The 24,219-nt window shown below is 35.6% G+C and overlaps 2 protein-coding genes across 2 annotated transcripts; one reads left to right on the plus strand and one right to left on the minus strand.

Annotated features, from left to right (window-relative positions):
- Positions 1-9,422: 9,422 nt before the first annotated feature.
- On the plus strand, positions 9,423-11,918 carry LOC145594452 (endoglucanase 16-like). The gene is made up of 7 exons (XM_081650759.1): positions 9,423-9,635; positions 9,965-10,378; positions 10,561-10,638; positions 10,725-10,874; positions 11,038-11,146; positions 11,306-11,469; positions 11,570-11,918. The coding sequence occupies exons 1-7, from the start codon at positions 9,423-9,425 to the stop codon at positions 11,891-11,893; spliced, it is 1,452 nt and encodes a 483-aa protein (XP_081506885.1). The 3' UTR covers positions 11,894-11,918.
- Positions 11,919-18,215: 6,297 nt separating this feature from the next.
- Positions 18,216-19,831, minus strand: LOC145593789 (WRKY transcription factor WRKY51-like). Its single transcript, XM_081650153.1, has 2 exons — positions 18,851-19,831; positions 18,216-18,742 (listed from the first exon to the last, which is right to left on the minus strand). Exons 1-2 carry the CDS (start codon positions 19,738-19,740, stop codon positions 18,511-18,513), a joined length of 1,122 nt encoding a protein of 373 aa, XP_081506279.1. The 5' UTR covers positions 19,741-19,831; the 3' UTR covers positions 18,216-18,510.
- Between the last annotated feature and the right edge of the window lie 4,388 nt (positions 19,832-24,219).

Consider the following 24,219-nt stretch of genomic DNA (forward strand, 5'->3'; position numbering starts at 1 on the left):
ACGCGGAATCCGATCTTTAATCAACTTGATCTACGGAATCCGTACAGAAGATAAAATACATATTTTTAAGATAACAAAACAATATTTTATTCCAACTAAAAAAACCTTTAAAAGATAATTAATTATTAAACCTATCAATATTAGAATTAAAAAGAACTTTCTAGAAACTTCTAGAAAACTATAATTAATCCTAATAATTTTAGGAATAATAATTAATATTGGGCCCTCCTCTAGATCATTGGGCCGTATTAAAATAAAACACCGGGCCCAGTTTAGTATTTTGGCCATAACTTCCTCAATATTCATCGGAATTGGGCTTATAATATATCGTTGGAAAGGTCTCTTCGAGCCCCATCCCACTACACCATTATTGGACCCTTATCATGGACCAAAATAAACTGAAATGGGCATTTTCAAATAAATAAAGTCATTTTCAAAAACAGAGAGAAAAGAAATTAATTAAAACTAAACCACAACATTTGACCTTCGAATCACTTTCACCTCATTCGATAATAACACAACGCGCAAGGCATTCATCACTGGGTTTGGTTTTGGGGAGACACAAATGGGTGTCTACAGGACCAAATCAACTCAACCTTTTATTTAATTTAATTTCCATTTGATTTATTATTTATTGAAGTTACTAACAGTTTATTCATGATGTAGCAATTCAAGGAAACGTGGAAAGTGAGTAATTAATCACTTAATTACTCTTGTTATTATTTCTTGTTGCTATTATCATGATTAGGGTTTATTATTATTTGATTTGATTAACGATATTATTGTTAGATTGCTTCCAATATTAATGTTTGTTCTTTTATTATTATGATCACCATATTGCATGTTAAAGAGAATATGTAATTGAAAATCACGACTTATAAGATAATTTGGACAACCGGTTTAGGTTCCTTTTTAATCTTGTTGTTTAATTAAGTGGTCACGATATTTTAGAATTATATGTTGCATTAATATTAAACCAATTTAGCATAATAATAGTTTGGAGCAAATTGAATATTTTGTTTGTATGCCTTTGAGATCACAGGAATACTTTTTAATATAAGAATCGAGTAGAGGCCAATACGGGCGAATGTGACTCCATGACTCACTTCGTACCATCATCCCCGATCCTCCTTTCGTGGTTCCGAACCATATGGAGTTAGTAATCTCATGGATTATGAATGGGGTGTAACCTTCACGGGTCAATCGTTGATGCCTATCGTTGTCCCTTAATCGTGGTTGCCTTTTATGATCCGTGAACGGTTTACAAGTTCCTTAAAAACTTGTTGGCGGCTCCCTACTTTCCTTGTCCCTAATCGTGTCCCTAATCGTATATGTCAATTCCCACTTCCTATGAGTGCCAAGCATATTCACAACATGCTTACGTAGGCGCACTTCGAACGACGCCTACAGACCTCTTCATATATCGAGCCCTTAATTACCGAACCAAATTTCTTTAGCTCGGTCTTGGGCTTAAAATAATTGGTCATAAAATACGATCAAACTCCACAATCTTTGTAGTGGTTCAATAAGCTCGGGAATCGTCATAATTCTTCAAATTCCTACAAAATAATACCAACTCTACAAAAACACTAGAAAACGTATATTAGTAATAAAAATAGCTCCGTAGAGCTCAAATAAGCACAAATATGACCGTGGGACAGGTATATATATATATATATATATATATATATATATATATATATATATATATATATATATATATATATATATATATATATATATATATATATATATATATATATATATATATATATATATATATATATATATAATAGACTTATTAAACTCCCCCAAGCCAAACCTTTGCTTGTCCCTAAGCAAAGCAATGAATAAATAAATCAATACTTCACCCCAAATACAATTAAAATCAATAATATAATTCAAGGTAAATCTGACAAACAAGTATCAAAGTCAACCAATCAAATCCATCTAACTACCAATCTTCCCTAACAATTGTCAAATAATGCAAACTATAAGAGCATATAGAATTCAAGACTAGTGCTCACACAATCAACTCTCATTTATGTGGCGAGTAAAAGATGTACTCGTTCGCTCTCCAACCCAACCCCTTTATGTGAACAATGCTCTCCAAACTCACACATTCGTGTGTTTAAAAAAACATACACTCAACCTAATAGTCGACTCGGAATATGTCAAGTCATAACTTGCATTGATAAACAACATTTTCATATCTACACAACTCTATGCACAAGGTCGGAAGTTCTTAAAGCTTGTAATGTAAGGTTAAGGAAAAGGGTAGGATAAATTTGGGAATATGTGATAGAAAAGCTATGCTTAAAGGGAGCCAAATCCTAATAAACCCATGATAAAAAATAATTGATGATCATACATCTCCAACATAACCAACTCCAACAAGAATCCACCAAATACTACTTCAAACAATATAAACAATCCCAATACTTACAAAATTCACTCATAAGAATATAATAATATGGAACTCGAGTGAATAACAAACTTTGAACTCATAACTTGAAATTTCTCATTGAAACTCAACTTTTTTTTTTCTTTTGATCAACCTTCACTTAGAACATTTGAACATCAAACACTTTTTTTCTTTTGCTCTTTTTTCTTTTTTTTCATTAGAAGTTCACTTTCTTTTTTTTTCAACAAATTTCTCACAAATATATACAACTTTTAAACTCATCCAAACAAAAATATGATCAAGAACAAATTACTTCTCAAAACCCACCCAAATTGTGCAAATAATAAGCACACCACAAACTCCCTCACCTCACTAATAGCTCCCCAAGCCAAGCTTTTTGGGACTAGTAACCAATGGGGCGAAATAAGGCTTGTAATGTGGCTAATAAACAACAAAAAGTCAAGGCAACAACATGGGTAGCAAGAAGGGAACAAATGTATCTAAATAAATCTGAAGGCTACCTAAAAGAATAAATGCTTTCATCCTCCACATGTGCATAATAGTGAGTCATGAAACACTACTCATAGTTGCAAACCAATACTCAAATTCATTGACATACCAAGAACTAATCACATATTTCTAACCAAATCAACTAGTCAAGCACTATATTCACAAGTAGTTAGACAAAATTGACGCATGTTAAGGAATCCAAGCAATCAAACTTCAAATCATGACCAACAAATCTACAATACTTATCATCAATAACCAAGAATCAAAATAATTTTGAAAAATTTTAATCAAGGGGCACAGGGAAGCATGATTCATAATTCATTGGAACGTTTTTTTTGTAGTTTTTTATTTTTCCATTTTTTTTGAATTTTTTCATATAGGAAAGCAATAAAACTATACTAGAAAGAAATAAATATATGCTAAGAAAGCATTAAAATCTAAACTAAGCACACCAAAGAAAATAAAAAGAAAGAGTACCTATATATACAAGAAATCCCCTCCCCCCCCCCCCAAGCTAAATTGGACAATGTCCTCATTGGCTCAAAGGGAAGCTAGTAATCCAAGTGAGTACCCCTCATCATCAAACTCGTATCCACCACCATCCCAAACATTTCAATGCATCACCTTGGTACAATTTTGGACAAAAAAGAAACAAAGTGTTAGTAAGAGAAGAGGCAAAAACGAGTCAGGTTCACTATTTTGCTCATAACTTTTTTTATACAAATGATAATGAAGTGATTCCACTTGGAAAGTAGACTTGAAGATCTTTCCAATGATATAGGTCACATGAAAAATTTCGTTAAGAAACGTAAAAGTTATAGCGTTTTGAAGTTGGCCAGTTTTGCTGCCGTGATCTCGCGCTCGATCGGGCCTGCCTCCCAAGTCCGATCAGCTGGTGTTTTACGACTTGCTGCACGAGAATTCTTCTTGGCCTTAAATTTTCTTCATATTTTTCCTTGTTTGAGCAAATGCCACCCGATCGGGTGGGACTTTCACTACGGCCTCAAACTCTACAACTTGCTTCTCTTTCTCCACTTGTTCATCCTCAAACCCAGGTCCTACACAATTTAGAGCTCTTTCTATAGCATCCACATCATCTTTCCAAGTATTAGTTTTTCCTGCGGAAGATGCAACACAAATACCGCCTCCAAGGGATCTCTAACAAGAGCTTGGGGCTTATTAGAAAAATTATTTACATCAGCCACATCAATACTATAGCACTTTTCCTCTAAAAATGGGCTTTTAGGGACATTATTCAGATTAAAAGTAATATTATCATCCCCTACACATAATGTAAGTTTACCACTTTTCACATCTATTATTGCCCCTGCAGTATGAAGGAATGGTCTATCCAAAATAATCGAAATTTGCAAATCTTCCTTCATATCAAGAACAACAAAATCAACAGGTATATAAAATTTACCTACTCTAACAGGAACATCCTCTAAAATACCTAAAAGGTATTTAAATTAACAGAACGGTCGGCCATTTGCAGAATAATATTGGTAGATTTTAATTTACCTATATTTAATTTAGAACTCATAGATAATGGCATAACACTTACACTAGCACCCAAATCACATAAAGCTTTATCAATCATCAGATTACCAATATGACATGGAATAGAAAAACTACCCGGATATTTTACTTTAGGTGGAGATTTATTCTGTAATATAGCACTACATTCTGCAGTAAAAGCAACTGTCTCTACCTCACTAATTAATAGATCTTTTTCTAGTTAAAATTTCTTTCATAAATTTAGAATATGCAGTAACTTGAGTAATTAATTCTGTAAAAGGAACCGTTACCTGCAAAATCTTCACAATCTCCAGAAACTTAATAAATTGCTTATCCAACTTACTCTTTAAATGCCTATTAGGGGATGGAAGTTTGATAACTGGTTTCTGTACATCTCCTCTCTTGTCCTGGAGTTTACCCTGCAAAGAATTATCAGAAATATTAGTACTACCCTGGAGCCCTGCATCCGATTTTGATAAAAAAAAAAAAAGGTAGTATTTTCCATGTGGAAACGATGTTTTAAGAAAGACGGTAGTGAGCACCACCCTTTCGTGGCCAAATTCAGCCTCTAAATATGATTTTCGGGCAGTTTTTGATTTTTAACGAAGTTTTTTTATGCTTAAAATTTTATTCTTGAGTTTGGTTAATAAAATTAATTATGTTTTAAGTTAATTAATCATAAAAATATGTTTTGTTGAAGTTTTAAGAGGTTTTTCATCATATTATATTGTTGGAAATTACTTGGGTTAGTAATATTAATTGTTGGTTGTTTTTTTAAGAAGTGATTATTTCCTTAGAAACTTTTGATTGAGTATTAAAGTGATGTTTTGATAAAGTTTTGAAGGGTTTTTATTTAATCTAAAGTGCTGAAAATAGTTTATAAGTACTACTTTTAATGTTTTATAAAAAGGGTTTAATCACCCATTAAAAAGGGAGATTATTAGGGGTTTTTAAATAATTTTCAGATTTTTATAAAACTTTAAACTTGCTGTAATTTCATGTATACGAGTGTATTTTAAGGTTTTTATGAAGAAAATTGAAAGAACTATATATAAGCCTTTAATTTTAATTAAAGGGAAGGTTTTAAAGTGTTGTTTAATTGGATTTTGAAGGTTTAAAAGTAAGTTAGTATTGCTGTAAATTTGGTTGTTTGAGTATTGATTGAAACCTTATTGTTTGGTTTAGGAGAGGTCTTTATAGGAGGTGATTTCTAGTTGGTTAATTAAGTGGCCATCCAATTCGTTTACTCAAGGTACGTATGAGTTACAAAACCTTGCCTTTAGAAGCATGTTTAGGAACGAAACGAGAACCAAGTCTAAACCTGTAAATCACGTAAAGTGCAAGATGGATGAGCAATAAAACTCTGGATTGGTGCACTTATGGAGTAATGACAATCAGGGTTGGGTACATGGGGTATTAGCCGTGTACTTTTTCGAGGCCGTCTGATCTACGAGTCTCTTATTTCTAATATATTTTCTTAAAATTAAGAGTTAGGTGAGATCTCATACTAACTACGGTCACGGAGTCGCGCCCGTGGTCGTTGGATGTTTATTGATGTTTCCGAAAGGAGGCATGGGGTTTTTCTTGTATTGATGTTCCAAATGGAACATGGGTTGGACAGCCTTGTCTATTGCTAAATCTAATGAAATAAATAAATGAATTAGTTAATATCAACTAGTGAAGTCTTAATAAATTTGATAGTTGAGTCATGTGTTGAGTCTATAATTTAATGATGCTTATGTTTGATTATTAGTAGCATGTTAGGGATTTCTTAATTTATTTCGCAGCTTGTATGTACTCAGCTTTGCTGATTGCGTGCTTTTGTGTGTGTCTTTCTTTAATCATGGCCATCGCCTTTCAATGACCCTGTGACACTTGTAATATTGGGGAGCAGATTAACTACAGGTTCTTACACATTCAGCAATCGCATCAAGGTTGTGGGATTTTGAGTGGAGTGTTGATTACTTTTCACTACTTATTTTGCTACTTACTTTTAAATTCATTAAACTCAATTTCATTTTACAATATTTTAACTAATTTGGGTTTTGAATAAGGGCCTTAAAGGTTCCAAGTTGTAAGATTTAATTTGTTTTGGTTATTGGTTTTGAAACTTATTTTTAAATGAGTTAGTTTTTCCGCTGCTAATTTCTGATATAGCCTTAACGTTTGAACACGTAGTGGTAGCACGTCAGTAATTCTCTTGGATTTTGTTCAGGGTACTCACAAGTTTAAAGAGAGAATTATTGGGGTGTTACAATGTGGAAGGTGATTCTGGTTCATCCATAGGACGTGCTTGATTAGCTTGTTTAACAGCTATATTTCTTCTCCTAAACTCAGACACTAAGTCATTCATGTAACTAGATCTCAATGGGTTTGTTTCAACTATAATCTCAAACACATTAGCAGTAGGAAATGTCCTAAACATCCTCTATATACCCCCATCATCATCAATAGGCCAATGCTTACCCCTATATGCATATGCAAAAATAGGGTTCACTATCACTACACCTTTCTTTTGCAGCCTATCTTCAAACTCAATGATTAAATCCATCAAATTACAAAGACCAGGATCAACTTCAATATCAATAATATGAACCTTATACCTAAATTTAAACACAACCTTGTCATCCATTCTGCAAAATTAGGTCAAAACACCACATTTCAATACTCCAACTTTAATTCAACAAGCCATGCAACAACAAATAACAAAGAATCTGACTTAGGGTTACCTATCACACACAAAAATACATATATGTACTCAAAACACACCCAAATCGAATTATTTGTGCAAAAAATTCAACAATAAAACAACTAATAATAATCAGAGGAATTTTGTGCATAATTTAAACCATAATTCGCAAACAATTGTACATGAAAACCATAATTCAACCATTTAACCAAAACATTCATACACTACCAAAACAAAGCGAGATTCATAAAATCAAAGGCTAAAATAAAAACTAACCTTAAGATTTCAACAATGCAGTGCAGATTATGCTGCAATTTTCTTCAAATCGCCCGTCGTTTACCCACCTCAGAAATACCAAAAACAGGGGAGAGGGTGAGAGGAAGAAGATGAACGAGTTTCAGAATTGGGAGTGTTTAATATTAGGTAGTTGTGATTTGAAAGGGGGGATTTAATGTATGTGGGGTAGGGGGGCAAATTAGACATTTTATTTTCAGTGGGTTAACCTAAAAATAACCCTTAATTAACGTTTAGTTAACGTTTTAGTTACTATAGTAATTACTTGTTAATTATGAGTGTACCGATGATAATGAAAATTTAATGAGGTGTACCAAAGATAAAAGCCAAAACCTTGAGTGTACCAGTGATAATTTCCCTTTTTAATATTTCATATTTACTTTGCTTTTTGTTTTTTTAATGTATTTAATCGAACAATTTCAGAAATATTATTATTAATCATGCCTACTACATAGATTAAATCGTCACAAAACACATCAATTCCTAACTAATTTTGTATCAAAAAATATTTTAAAATTTAACCTATAGTTTTGTATCAAAAAATATTTTAAAAATTTATCATAAAATTCAATAAACTACCCGGATATCGTACGAGGTGGAGTTTTTTCTAGAGTTATTAGAGAGCCACTGATTTAATTTTCTTAACGCGACATGTAAGATTATAAATTTTAGTGGTAGACAATTAAATAAGATATTACTAATTTCTTTTAGAATTATTAATTCAAATGTCACGCAAGCAAATTGGCGATTGATATTTTTAAGTTTAAATTAATTAAATATAAATATTATCTTTGATATTAGGAATTTTTATCTAAATATGCAATAAATTTTTAGCATATAACTACAAAAAAAAATATTTTAAAAAATTCAAATATTGCACGGACTTCATCTAGTGAAGTTTAGTTTTGGTAGGAGAAACGGCTAAGATTTATTGCAAACATCAATAATCTAGATTTAATAATGTTACTAGTGTGTATCTCGGGCGATGCCCTGAGTTGTTAATTTGTGTACTTCTTGCTATTTAACAATTATGTTGGACAATTTGTGTAATTAGTGTATGTAATGGTTTGGGCATTGCCTTGTATGTCACTTTTTTTTTTTACATCATACGAAGGATGTATTTATATTTTAATCTTGTGAAAAATAAATAAATTATATTACCTTTAATTTAATTAATAAATGAAAGGAATGTCATAATATTATGTGAAACATGAAACATTAATAATAGTTGGTTGAATTGGTAAAAGTATTACCTATATATATTGGAGGTTATGGGTTCGAATCTTGTAGAAAGTATATTTTATTTTGTTAAATGAAATGGTTAACTTACATTGCGCACATACGTTGGATGATGACGTGGCATTGTGACATAGGCACACATACTTTGAAAAGTGCCACGTGGTACCTTAAATGATCGTTTTTTAATATATAGTATAGATTACCGAAGATTATAGGCTCGCTTCAATTTTGTTGTTATGGCATGAGTGAATGAGTGATGTAACGCATGTAAGTAAGCGGTAATTGACTGTTTTGTACTGATAGGGCCCAAATTTGTTGTTATGGCATGAGTGAATGAGTGATGTAACGCATGTAAGTAAGCGGTAATTAACTGTTTTGTACTGATAGGGCCCAAAATGGAGAAAGGTAGTTGTGCAGTGTGCATTAGATTAACATGGTCGTAATTGTAGGATTGCCCTTCATGTGGATACCTCAAAAATAAAGGAAACAAATAGGCGAATCTCTATTTATAACACAAAATCATTTACTAAATTTAGGATTCCGTTAATAGAGGGTTGGCTCTCCTTGTAACTCTCCCTCCATATCTTTCCAATGTTTTTCCATTCCTTGCAAAAAAAAAAAAGATAAATAAATAAAAAAACAAAGGAAAAAAAAAACAATTATCAACATATTCATTAATTGAATTCAATTCAAAACAAAATATTAAGGAGCCAATCAAAATTTGATTTACAAGCCCGGGTAAGTAGCAAGGGGGATTAAATGAAGATAATGTCTAAAGCTATAGCGCCATGGATGGCAATATTGGTGGCGTTGGTTTGTGGGTTAAACAAGAAGGCGGTAGGACAAGGAGGATTCAACTACAAAGAAGCATTAAGCAAGTCCATCATTTTCTTAGAATGTCAAAGATCAGGAAAGCTGCCTCCTACTAACAGGGTCCCCTGGCGCGGTGATTCTGGCCTCGAAGATGGCAAGCTTGCCAATGTCTGTATATCATTATCCTCATATGTTCTCTTTCTAACCGTCCTCCTCCCCTAGCCCTTAAACAATAGCATTCACGCGCTCAAAATATCAACTCTTGAATCATGAGACTCTCATAAACAATGAAAGATATATGCAAATGCAACAATTTAAAATATAAGCAACAATGAAATTCAATAGCTATGTATACTTCCCTAAAAATGACGGAGTAAAAGGATGGGTTTATCAAGAAGATGGTTTTCATAATTTCATTAGACTATAATTTTCTTAAGTTATTCTTTTTTCATACTAAATTCAGTGATTTATGTTTAACATTACATCAATAAATGTAGGTGGACCTGGCAGGGGGATACTATGATGCAGGAGACAATGTAAAGTATGGGTTACCAATGGCATTCACAGTGACAACACTGGCATGGGGAGCCATCTTTTATGAATCTCAGCTGCAGGCTGCAGGGGAGCTCCAACATGTCCGAGATGCCATCAGATGGGGAACTGATTATTTCCTGAAATGTAGCTCCAGACGCAACCGCTTGTACGTGCAAGTTGGAGATCCCCTGGTGGATCACCAGTGTTGGATTCGCCCTGAGAATATGCAATCTGAACGTCCAGTATTGCAGATTGACGAACATAAACCTGGCACTGAGATTGCTGCTGAAACTGCTGCTGCCATGGCTGCTGCTTCCATTGTCTTTTGCAAAACCGATCAGCCATATTCTCACCGACTCCTCAACAAGGCCAAATCAGTAATTTTCCTGCTTCTCTGATGCATAGCAATATGGCATGAAAATGTCACATATTCCCTAAGTCACCAAAATCATCAATTCCTACCCCATGATAATATAGCGAGTAATGCATGCATGATATCAAATATTAATAATCAACCCAGTGTATCAATGTCTCATACACCACTGGTCCCTGTGTGCAGCTCTTTAGATTTGCCGGAAGCTATAAAGGAACCTTCGATGGAGAATGCCCCTTCTATTGCTCGTTCTCCGGCTCTAATGTAAATTCTTATCTCTCTTACTAGACTACGCATTTCTCTATTCTAGATAATCAGGCTATGTAAAGCAGCCAACTTTGTACATGCAGGACGAGATGCAATGGGCAGCAACATGGCTGTACAAGGCCACCAAGAACCAAACCTACTACCATTATATTGAGGATCAGTCTATTGATGCTACCATAAGCGAATTTAATTGGGACCTCAAATATGCCGGAAGCCAGATTCTTCTCACAGAAGTAAGTTCTCACTGCAGATAAAAGGCTGTCTGGCAATTTTCCTAAGCTTTATAGGACACAAAGCAACATACATCTATATAGAATCATTAATTGCATTATAATTAAAATATCAGCTTGACTGTTTTTCAATAAAATCATCGTCATGTTGATCCTCTGTTGGCAGCTGTATTTTCAAGGGCAGCAGACCTTGGATGAGTACAAGAAGATGGCTGATAGTTACATATGTTCAGTACTCCCCGGAAGTCCTTATGCCCAAGCTCCCTTCACTCCTGGTACCCATAATTACTACTATATTCACTAATACATAGCTCATATCCTGTCAATCCTTGCATAACAACATATGTATCATGTAATGTACCCAACATTAATCAGCATTCTCATGTTAGTCCTTGCTGCTGTTTTTCATAATTGGTGGTGACGATGATCATCAGGAGGACTGCTTTACATGAGAGATGGAGCCAACTTGCAATATGCTACAGCTGCCGCTTTCGCATTCAGTGTCTATGGTGACTTGCTTGCAAGATACAACCAACAGGTTATCTGTGGTAGCAAGCAATTTGGTTCTGCTGACCTCCTCGCTTTTGCTAAGAAACAGGTACTCAACAATTATCTCGTGTCTAAAATTGACTACCTTTCATTATAAGCCCAAGAGTTACTGTCATACTAACATATCAAGTGATGGGTGGAGCATGCAGATGGATTATATACTGGGAGCAAATCCACAGCAGAGGTCATATATGGTGGGATTTGGAAAGAATTTTCCACAACAGCCACATCACAGGGGAGCATCAAATCCTATTCTGTCAAAGTCTGATGTGGTTACTTGTGCTAAAACTTTTATGGACTATTTCACCAAAAATGCTCCAAACCCAAATGAGCTCACTGGTGCCATTGTCGGTGGTCCAGACAAGAGTGATAATTTTGAAGACCGGCGTCACATTGGGAACATGGAAGAACCCTGTACCTATATTAACTCTCTTGCTATTGGCGCCTTGGCTAGATTAACATCCTCATCCTAAGATAACAAGTACATTACCTAGCTCACATTTCTCATTACATAATGCATTTCTATCAGTCTGTTGATATCTAACTTAGTCGACACGTGTGATCTGTGCAGCACTTACATGGTCCAGTAGAACTTAATGGCATGCAACACAGTCTCCACATCATATGAAGACCAGGGATAAGATGATTCCGTGATGTCATCTCTTAGGTGGATGTTAAGTAATTATGGTTATGACTAATAAGCACAGAGTTCTATTTTGCATGTAAACAAACTCTGCAAAAGACTATAACCAGCTCAAATATCTATATACAGAGAGTAATATATTTATATGTATATGCGGACATGCCAAACAATTGTGTGCAATTAACTTGATTCAATTTTTGTCACTTGACCTTACTCCTCTATTCAGTGGATTTGTAAAACCTCAAGAAATGTGATTTATAAATCTTAATAAGCCAAGCAATTGTTTGCAATAAGCCAAGTACTCATACTCGTAGCTAGAAATTGTATGAGTCAAAGTTAAGCCCAGAAGACGTAACCATATCCTATAAGATTAACAACAATCACTTACAAAGTTTTAACTTTCTAAAAAAAGGCAATACCAAGGATTTAGGATATGGCTTAGTGGCTAGGCATGTTGGATAATTCTCAGGCTGCTCGATCCATAGTTTGTGTAAAATCCCAGCAGTCTTGAGCTTTTCTGAAAGATTGACAATTTGAGTCTCCCCTTTAACTTCCAGTGTAACCTGTTCTCCAAGTATGCCATTCATTAATATTCCCTCCTCGTAAATCTTATTACACCAACACTAAGCTAATGTAAACATTAACCAAAAAAAAGACCCTACACGATAGATCATAGATTCAAATCTCCTTATGTTGATCTTAAGTTTTGATGATGACTCGAGGAACCTAAGCAAACCCATAAGAGCTTTAACCTTTGTCTATTAGCTTTGATGTACTTGACAGGTTCTTATATGCAACGAGATTCTAGAGTAAGAATGGAGCATGGAACAAGGTCTAAGGAAGAGCTTTGGATGAGCATATAAGACAATCAGAAGTCAAGAGGAACTGAAGCTTCACTGAGTTCCAAGGAGTCTATTGTATATCTTTAATGTTTAATTTAGGCTTCTTGTATTTTTGCTAAGTACATTGTTAGTTGATAGGATTTAAGTGGATTAAATTTTATAAAAGATCATATTTTCCATACTTTAACTGATTTTAGTTTTATTTCGGAAAATTATCTTTTTTAATCAAAAATATCTTATTTATTAAAAGGATTTTCTGTTTTGATTTTATCCTATTATTTTGGAAAATCTGACTTGGTAAAAACTCTTTTGAAAACTCTTTTAAACGGATCTTTTACTTGGTCAAGGAGGTTGAGAAATTTAAGGGAGCAGTAAACCACTTCCTTTTGTATACTTCAGCTTGTTGCCCAAGCATCCACGAACTGCACTTCCTTATTTCATGGAAGTTGTGGTGTAGTGGGAGTTAAGGCAGACGTGAGGTTCTTCAACTGATTCTCTCTTATATAAATAGGATTAGTTTTCTGTTTTGAAAAGTACACTTGAGCATTACAATCCTCTAAGCTTTTCGTAAAGAGTCAAAAATCCACTTAAGTCCTTGAGTGTCTTTGTACTTAGCATCTTAGAGTTTTAATTCGAGTTGTATTGGGGTAGAGTTTGGGTAAACTCTAGAGTGTTTAGATTGCTTTGAGTGAAGCAAAGAGAAAGAAAGGGATTTGAGAGCTGAAGTGATTGAGGGATCACTTGAAGGGGAACTGAAGTTCGTAGAGGAACTTGAGTTTAGAGTCTTAATTTGTAATAGGTTGTTTGCCCTATTATTATTAAGAATTGTGTTTAAAATTCCTTGTGGTCGTGGTTTTTCTTCTTGATTAGGGCCAAGAAGTTTTCCACGTAAAATCTCTCTTGCACTTTAAAGTTTTTGTTTAAGTTTTATTACGAATTCCGCAAAAATTACCCTACTTCCTCAACAATACAATTCACCCCCCTGTTGTATTGTTCATTCGAATCAACACCTTACCTCGTTTGTAATTTGTATTGCCCTTGCGACTCATTCGGACCAAAACATTTTAATATAAAATATGATGAAGCAATTCGTAATAAAGTAGTGATAATTGAGAAATACCTTGTGCATAGAATCGATACAAGGAGGGGAGCAATAGAGGAGAGTAGAAGAGTCGTCTTTGTGCTCCCAAATAGCAGCAACAGAAGCATGGCATCCTTGGGTAACCACACTCCCAAGAGGCCACGTGTCAATCAGGTCTCTCCTTAACACCACGTATTGGACCACCACATCTTCCGCCGCCGCCGTCCCCGACGAATCTACAGTTGCATCGGCGCTCATCCTCCGCCGTCTTGCGGTGCCGGTCAATTGACTGTTTTGTAAACCAGATTTGCAGAACCACTGAGCTTTTTCTCCCTCGGACAAATCCAATCGTGCTGGTAATGGTATTGATGCCTTTAACCTTACCAACGAGGCCAATGTCAATATTCCCATTTTTCTTTTTTTCTTTTCTTTGATGCTTTTTTTTTTTTTTTTTTTTGACAATTTTATCCTCAAGGCTTGTGGTTTTTCATTAGTTGGGTTCGGTTCATATGTTGGGCCTTTGCTTTGATCCACTCAAATTGTAAATGATTTGCCATAGGACAAATAGTATATCATACAAGTAGTTTGTGGACTATCATCAATATCAATCAATCAATATACCTATACTAAAGGCGAAACCAAAAAACCTAGTTAAAAATTTTCCCTCCAAAAGGTTTTTTTTTTTTTTTTTTCAAAACTTCTTAGAGAAGTATTTAATTTAATACTTACTTTACAATATTACTTCTTTTGTAATCCATGGTTATTTTTGTTAGTCGTGCATGCATTTTTTCCTCTGTTTTCTTTAAAGATTCAAAAAAATGGTAATTACAGAACTTTAATTTCATCCTATTTTGCAATTTGATATTATTTTTTATAGTAAAATAATTATATTAAACTAATGATAAATATTGAAATTACCGTGCATGGCACGAGATCTGACCTAGTTTATACAAAACAAAACAATCAAAAAATTTTATAATTGTGATAAGAATCTTAGGATAATTGATAATAGTGTATAACAATAGGATAATTTGAGGAATATGTCATTATAGTTATAGTTTAAGAGTTCACAACATCTTATATGTGGCCGGCCACACGGTGTGGCAAACCATAATAAGGGTTCCTTCATTACTGTCATAGGGGTTACCCAGTTAGTGTGTTCAGGGTTACTTCGTCGGTGTAATAAGTATTAATTTACCAAAGTTTTCAAAAAAAAATAAAAAAATTACTTTAACAGTGTCATAGGGGTTACTTGGTCAATGTTACAAAGGTTACACGAATAATGTTTTAGGGGTTACTTTATTCTTTTACAAGCGGCCACATGGTGTGGTCAGCCGCACACAAGACACTCTATTATGGGTTTATAAGTTACTTAAGTATTAAAATTTGAATAACTGTATAATGTTTCTAAAATTATTGTTTTAGAATTTCAATAACAATAAACTAATATCAGTATATCACAATAAACAACCAACATTAATATTGGTGACCTGGTGGGCGCAACAATATTATAAATCATCAATAGCGACAATGGTGGATTGGTGAGAATCATGAAACCGGACAACTTATTGAAACCTTAGAATGTCTATAATGAAAAGAGCTAACGAACACCCTGAGGACAAGAAAATTGAAAATAAAATATTGAATTGAAATGAACATTAAGTATACATATCAGACTGACACATGATTTTGCCCATTTTGGCATATATTTTCAACTTAATTCTTCCTCCATTTAAAATTAGACAACAAGTTTAAACTTTTGATACTATTTACACACTAGAGGTGATCATTGGGCGGCCCGGGGTGGGCCAAAGCCAAAAAAATAAGCCAACTTCTCGAGTCGTGCCAAGCTTCGAGCTGAAAATTTTGTTCCCAAACCCATCCAAAATGGTCCGGGTGTGTAGGCTTTTCGGCCATTTTCGGGTCGGGCCTATGCATAAAAATGCATTCCTAAACCCACTCAAAAGTAATAAATTTTCGGGCGGGGCCAAACCTGACCCGATTTCAGGTCGAAAAATTCTATCCAAAACCCATACAAAATTGGGTCGCGCTAACTTTGATCACCTCTATTACTAACTCTACATAATTTAAGAAATAATTTAACTAGCTTTTACAATTTATAAAAAAATAAAACAGTTACGTGAAACCTTTTTGGAATCTTCTAAATCTATATTTCTAAAATATTAACGCTTTATAATTTGAACTTACTGATGATTAGAGATATTTACGATTGAATTTACGCATTGGAAAATATGATTAAAGAAACGTGTCATCTCATTTGAAACATAAAAACCTTTTTTAGAAAATATTTTAAATGGTTATTTAACGCTTCGAGTTAGTCTATGTTATGGAGTATATTTGTTAATTTGTATATGTAGTAAAACTTTTGTTTTATTGTAGTACTCCATCCATATGTAAATAAGTGAAATGTTTTGATTGTTTACATTATTTATCTAATTTAGTTTGACTAATGATTGTGATTCATTAATATAATCTTATGAGTACTTGTTGGAATTGTCTCGGTAAATTATTTATCAATATTCAATTGTTATAATTTTTGTTTACTGATAATTAAAGATATTATTAGTAGTTTTAAATTGGCATATGAATACGAGAGTAACATTTTACTAATTTCATTTGTTTTGTCTTTTTTAATTGCATCGCTATCCAAATTGTAGACTCCTAGGTTATTTTTGGAGTGAGAGAAATAAAGAGAATAAAAAAGAACTCGTTTGATAACAGAGAAATAGAGAAATTGTACTTCCTCCGTTTTCTTTTACTTGCAACACTTCCCTAAAAAGGAAATGTCACAATAGTTGCAACACACTATAAAAGGACAATTACTTTAGGGGAAAACTATACTATGGGCCTGTTCTCATTGACTGGACTCAACTGAACTGAACTAAACTGAACTGAACTGAAATGAATATTTTATAAAAGAAGGAAATTATGAGCTGAAGTGAACTGAATTGAATTTAATTGAACCGAACTGAACTGAATTGAGCTGAACTGAACTCAGCTGAACTGAATAGAATTTCAACGTAAGAGAACAGGCCATATATCCCTTATTTAAAGCACATGACCCACTAAATTACACTCCTAACAACCACCCATCTTATTTTAAAGTTTATTATATCATGTAAACCCACATTTCTTAATTACCGCGTTAAAGGATGTGTTGCATCTAAAAGAAAAACGGAGAAAGTATAAACTAAAGAAAAGTGATACAATTAATTTAAAACTTAGGGCTTGTTTGGTATTATTTTTGGTTTTTAGTTTTTTGTTTTTTTCAAAACTAAAAACCAAAAACATGAAACAAGAAAAAGGTGTTTCCACTTTTTTGTTGCCAGTTTTCAAAAATATTATGATTTTAATAAGTTTATATAATTTTTGATTCATTATGTGGCATATATCATGTATTTTCATATAACAAAAAACCAAAAAACTGAAAACCACAGTAATGCCAAACGAAGCCTTAAAAGTTCTGTTTTAAATACAAGGGAGTACAACATTGCGAATTTGCAATAATGGTTGGAAAATAGTTTAGGTCTACCCTTTGAAGTCATCAACCACCACATGTGATATTGACTTTGCAAAAGGCCAATAAATATCAATATCATTAGAGTTGAGTCGAAGGATTGATGTCCATTCATTTCGTGAATTGGCGTATTCCACGGGCTACGAATCTTGTCTTTATATCAAAGAAAAATCCACCCCCATTATAAATAATATCTACCATCTCAAAATAAAAAAAATTACTCATTTAATTTTAAAATATGAAAATAATTAATTATTTTTTATTAATTTTTTACTACCTCCGTTTCACATTTTTTACAACTTTGAAGAGTGCATGGACTTTTAGGCAAAATTTGTTTGTGAGTGTAAGATAGAGAGAGAAAATTAAGAATGCATGTGATGAGGAGAGAGAAAGAGAGAAATGACAACCTAAAAAGGAAAGAAAAGATTAGTTGCAAATAATGTGTAGCATCCATTTTTGGCAAAAGTTGCAAAAAGTATAAAACGGAGGTAGTATATTAAATTGTTACAAATAATATAGTTGATATTTAGAAAAATTAAGCACATATTCAAAGATATCAATAATTTAAGACACAAATTAAAGAAGGTGAAAAGTCAAATGGACTAGTTGATTCCATAAGTGGACGAAGGTTATAAAAATAAAAAACAGTGACAATTCAACGCATATGGCACATGGAATAATGAGATGGAGATGAGAACAAAAAAGTCAAACTTAGCATTTAATAACATCCCCCACCATTACAATTACAATTACTGAGAATCAATTGACCAATTTCCACCTACTAACCTAACCCCACCACACTCCTCATTTCACGTCTCTTTTTTTTGTCTTTAACCAAATTTACATCGATACCCTCACTTTGCCCTTTTCCCATTTTACCCCTACACTAAGTCTATCACAGAAACCTAACGTCATTGAGTCATTGGTCATAGCAGTAATTTACACATCCACCACTACAACAAATTTAAAATGAATAAAATTCCTTTTTAATCAGACAAAGTCAAAATAGGGTGATGAGCCTGAAACCATGCCGGTGCAGCGGTGGTGGGGACCACTTGCAAGTTGTGATGATGTGAGCTATTATCTTGTGTTGCGGGTGCAGGAGAATGACGGTGTTCTCCTTCGTAAGTTACAATCAACATCGTCGGATCATCTGTTGCCCTTTCTACATGCTTCCTCGCCGGACATCCTCTTACTGTACTGCACTTGTAATATCCCCTGTTCATAAATTTCCCATTAGTAACTAATAATTTGACATCAAATTAAAATAAAAAATCTAAAATTTGATTATTTAATTAATCAATAGCATTGATTAAGAAATAATACCGTGGGTAAGGAGATCCTTTGATGGGTTTCTGGCCGTATTTTCTCCAAGAGTAATCATCGGAAGGAATATCGGCGGTTTTAGAACTGATCGCCGGAACTCTCATTGTCTTCTTGACCCTCAACTTCTTACGCTTAGACGAGCAGTGACAGCGAGTTGACCCGCATGCTTTACCGGAAATATCATCGGAAAATTCATTTTGTTGGTGGCGATGATGATTGCAGCTCTTGTTATGGTGAGAAGACGATGACGTCGAAAGCGGAGGTTTTCCAGATGACGAAGGTGGTACAAACATAGATCGAGCACCGCTTCCGAACTGCTTACCATTAGACACAGTTTCTTCTCCGGTTATAGAAGACAAAAACGACGACGAATTCGCCGATGATGATATGCTAAACGATCCAGACTGTTTGGGGTTGGGGTTGGGGTTAGGGTTAGGTTTGGAGAAATCTAGAGTGACAGGGTGGTGACGAATGACCCTCAAGGGAATGGGTTTTTCTGGTTGCTGTTGTTGTTGTAGTTGACAAACAGGTGGTGTAGGAGTAGGAGTAGGAGCAGGAGTAGGTGTTGGAGTAGAAGGTTTGGTGAATTGGAAGGTAGAAGGAGAAGGAGAGTCAGAGGAGTTGGAAGAGTCAGAGGAGAGAGAAAGAGTAGGAGCGCGGCGAAAACGAGCATGACCAGTGCGATTAAGGACAGAGATGAGTCTCTTAAACTTACCAACGGTGGCTTCGGTAGCTTCTCTACACTCCAATTCCTGTTGTTGTTGTTGTTGTTGTTGAGGTTGTGATAAGAGGCGCAAGAAATGCTCCATGGATTTGACCCCAGCTGATGCCGCCTCTTCGATTGCTACTTCTTCTTCCATCTTCCTAGATCTATAATTGTAGCCTTCCATTTTTTGATGATTTACTAGTACAACCAATTTGGGGTTTTCGTATCTAATTTCAAGGAAGGAAATTTAGGAGCGAGAGTAAGGAATGAAGAAGAAGGGGAAAGGAGGAGAAATTACAGATATAGAGGGAGGAACAAAGGGTGTGACCGGGTGACCCGGTAATACACACACCCCGACATATGATAAAAAGCCGTGTACTGGGTGGGACCCACATTGCTATTACTCTACTTTATTTCTTTTCTAAGTCAAATTGTTGAGATTGCTATTTTGATTTTTTTCTCTTTTTTTAAAGTAGATGCCACTCTGCTTCGCCATTTTCACTTATTGACTATTCTATATTTTTTAAATTCCACTATTTTTCAATATGCTTATTTAGTCCAACAGTTAATTTGACAAATTACACCGTCTTCTCGAACCTTTATTTTTTCCTTAATCAAAGTGCTTTCCAAAAAAAAAATATTTTCCTTAATCAAAGTCTTCTCCGAGTTTTGATGCATTTGTTCCATTCAATTTGTTTTTATTTTTATTCAATTACTGAACTGTTACGAAATTTGAGTTTAAAGGTAGTGTTTAATCATGTAGAATAGTGTAATTCTCCTTGGAGGAGGCTTTCTCATTAAATCAATATATATAGGGTTTACAACCTAGTCATGAGAATAACCTAAAATACACAAGATATATTTTACAGAATATTTACGGGATAATATTGACATATTATCTAACACACCCCCGCAGTCGAAGCGGGAGGAGGTCGAATGCTGAGACTGTCTCTGAAATCCAGGAATAGTTGGCGAGGTAACCCCTTTGTGAAAATATCCGCATATTGAGATGAGGACGGAACATGTAACACCTTGATCTCACCAAGGGCAACTTTATCACGCACAAAATGAATGTCCATCTCAATGTGTTTGGTACGTTGGTGTTGTACCGGATTAGAAGATAAGTAGACGGCGGATATATTGTCACAATAAACCAAGGATGCCCGTCGAATAGGGCAATGTAACTCAAGAAGTAGATTCCGGAGCCAATATAATTCAGAAACAACATTAGCGACACCTCTATATTCTGCTTCGGCACTTGATTTGGACAATGTAGCTTGTCGTTTTGCGGACCAAGAGACCAGATTATCACCCAAATAAACACAATACCCTGAAGTGGACCGTCGAGTGTCCGGGCAGCCTGCCCAATCGACATCTGTGTATGCAACAAGTCTCGTAGGTGCAGAACGGTACAAATGAAGGCCATGATCAAAAGTGCCTTTAATATATCTAATAATACGCTTAAGAGTGTTGAAATGCGGTTCCCTGGGAGCATGCATAAAAAGACAGATCTGCTGAACAGCATAAGCAATATCAGGTCTAGTAAAAGTAAGGTACTGAAGAGCACCTACAAGACTCCTGTAAAGAGAGGGATCCTTCATTGGCTCACCATCATGAGCACTAAGTTTCGACTTAGTGTCGACTGGAGTGACAACCGGTTTGCAATTATCCATATGTGCCCTGTGAATAATTTCCTCTGCATACTTACTCTGACAAAGGATCATGGAGTCCTTCGTTCTAGTGACAGATACCCCCAAAAAATAACTCAACTTCCCCAGATCAGTCATGGAGAATTCGGACTTGAGAAGAGCAATAATATCACACTTGAGTTGTTCGGAGGAAGCTGTAAGAACAATGTCATCAACATATAGCAAGAGATATGCAACATTAGCACCATGTCGCAAAATAAAGAGGGAATTATCACTTTTGCTGCAAACAAAACCAATCTGCAAGAGATAATTAGCAAAACGTTGATACCAAGCCCGAGGGGCTTGTTTGAGTCCATAGAGAGATCTGTTAAGCCGACAAACGTGTGTTGGAGCTTTGGGATCTACAAATCCCGGTGGTTGATGCATATAAACGGTCTCTTTTAAATCACCATGAAGAAACGCATTTTTAACATCCAATTGATGAATAGGCCAGTCCCTACCCAAAGCAATGCTCAAAACAGTACGAATAGTCGACGGTTTTACCACAGGACTGAAAGTCTCATCACAATCCACACCAACCTGTTGAGACTTGCCATTCACTACAAGTCTTGCTTTATGTCTCTCCAAGTCACCATTTTCCCTGTATTTATGTTTAAATAACCACATACAACGAATAACATTGACCCCTTCCGATCTTGGAACAAGGTCCCAAGTATGCTGTTTAGTAAGAGCATTAAATTCCTCATTCATGGCGGCATTCCAATTATGGTCAAGCATGGCTATTTTCGGGTTTTTAGGCAGTGGGGAAATAGCGGGAAGAGTAATATTTGCTTGATATTTTGGATTAGGCTTAAAGATACCACTCTTGGCACGAGTATCCATGGTGTGAGTGGGTTGATTAATTTGCCGTGAGGGAGGAACTTGAACGGGGCTAGGATGTGGCAGTGACCCGAATTGGATCGTGGGAGAAGAGTGCAAGGGAGTTGAGGGAGATTGGGCTGGAATTTGTGGACTTGGCAGCCTAGTCCGCAATGGGGTTGCGGCTTGGCCAAGAGTTCCGCGGCCCACCTGCGGACTCTCCTGGTTTGGCGTGTTTGTGGCTGGAGTAAGAGGAGGGGCGTGTGTTTGGGTTGGGCCGGCAGTTTGTGGTGTTGGGCCAGCTGGTAAGTAAGGTTGGGTAAGCATGGGGTTAATAATGGTAGTGTTAATTGAATCAAAAAATTCATAATCTTGTTTTTGAAATTGTCGAAGGTTGGAGAAAGGGAAAATGTCTTCAACAAAGGACACATGGCGTGAGATTAGAATTTTATTTGATGATAAGTCATAACACAAATAACCCCTATGATTTGATGGAAAACCCAAAAAGACACACGGCTTTGATCTAGGTGCAAGCTTGTTGGGAGCAATGGCACTAAGATTTGGGTAACAAAGACATCCAAAAGTACGAAGGTGATCATAAGTGGGTACTCTACGAAATAAAATTTCGGTTGGTGTCTTGTTTTGTATGGTTGTAGAAGGCAAGATGTTGAGAATGTAAGCAACCATAGTTATGGAGTAAACCCAAAATGAAGGGGGAAGAGAAGCATGAAAGAGAATAGTACGAGACATATTATTAATGGTGCGAATTATCCTTTCGGCTTTGCCATTTTGTGAAGATGTGTTTGGGCAAGAGAGACGGAAAACAATACCCTTAGTAGCACAAAGATTGCGGAAAGGAGTGTTATCAAATTCACGACCATTATCACTTTGAAAAGTTTTAATATCTTTTTCAAATTGTGTTTTAACATATGCTCGAAAATTGACTAGGATATCGAAGACTTGAGACTTATATTTGATAGGAAAAACCCAAACAAAGTGAGAGAAATCATCAAGCAACACAAGATAGTATTTGTGACCCATTTTGCTAGCAATAAGAGAAGTCCAAAGATCCGCATGAATAATATCGAAAGCTGAAAAAGTAATAGAAGTGGATGGCTTAAAAGGAAGCCGTACATGTTTACCCAATGGACAAGAATATCAAAAATGAGAACTATTTCTCTTATTACAACGAATTAAATTGTTTTTCCTAAGAAAATCAAAAACAGGTTCGCCGGGGTGCCCAAGTCTATGATGCCAAGTTGAAGGAGAAATTGCAGCTAAAGAGAGATGACTATTGCCATAAGTAGCGGAAGAAGTAGAGAAAGGATAGAGGTCCCCCACACTATTGCACCTCGCTAGAGTTGTCCCCGAATGAAGGTCCTTCACAGAAAAACCGAGAGGGTCAAACTCAACAGACACAGAATTATCACAAGCAAATTGTCTAACAGAAATTAAATTTTTAATTATGTTAGGCACATAAAGGACATTCTTGAGATGGAAAGGTGGGTTAGGTGAGGGGGTGGTGGAATTGTCATAGCCATTAATAGGAATACGTTTGCCATCACCAACTAAAATAAATTGAGGAATGCTCAAATTAAACAGTTTAGATAATTTACCCGAATCACGAGTCATGTGAGAGGTGGCCCCGGTGTCCATGTACCATCCGTTGTCGGGAGGTTGTAAACTCATGGAGCTATATGCTTGGCCCAAATCCGTTGGAGACATAAGTTGACCATAACCGGACTGCTGAGGAGTGGCATAGTATGCTTGTTGAGGTGGACGGCCCAAGATAGAAGGAGCAGGGCCCCGTTGTTGTTACTGTTGGGCTGTAGGAAACGGGCAGGGTGGTGAGGCCCACTGCCCGTTTTGCTGTCACTGAGGTTGGGCTCCCCATTGTGGGGCTTGCTACCACTGTTGGGCCGACCATTGCTGAGGCCCAGAACCACTTTGTTGTTGTTGCTGATTGTTGTTGTTCGCTCCCCGGCCTTTACCACGGCCCTTAGGTTTGGTGCTGCCACGACCCCGTCCACGGCCACGGCTGCCAGTACCGCCACCGCGCTGGTCCCCCGCCGGCGGCTGGTTCGACGGTGGTGCAGTTTGGGCTTGAGAAGACTGAGCCACCAAGGCTTGTTGACCCGATTCTTCTTGTTTCTTTT

Source organism: Chenopodium album, chromosome 19 (assembly GCF_948465745.1).
Source record: "Chenopodium album chromosome 19, dcCheAlbu1.1, whole genome shotgun sequence".
NCBI classification, from domain to species: Eukaryota; Viridiplantae; Streptophyta; class Magnoliopsida; order Caryophyllales; family Amaranthaceae; genus Chenopodium; species Chenopodium album.

Coding starts and splice junctions, on each gene's coding strand:
- LOC145593789 (XM_081650153.1), bottom strand. CDS start 19,740: ATGGAAGGCTACAATTATAGATCTAGGAAGATGGAAGAAGAAGTAGCA. Junction 18,743..18,850: donor AAAGGATCTCCTTACCCACG/GTATTATTTCTT, acceptor ATTTATGAACAG/GGGATATTACAAGTGCAGTA.
- LOC145594452 (XM_081650759.1), top strand. CDS start 9,423: ATGTCTAAAGCTATAGCGCCATGGATGGCAATATTGGTGGCGTTGGTT. Junction 10,639..10,724: donor GCTCGTTCTCCGGCTCTAAT/GTAAATTCTTAT, acceptor TTGTACATGCAG/GACGAGATGCAATGGGCAGC. Junction 11,470..11,569: donor TCGCTTTTGCTAAGAAACAG/GTACTCAACAAT, acceptor TGGAGCATGCAG/ATGGATTATATACTGGGAGC.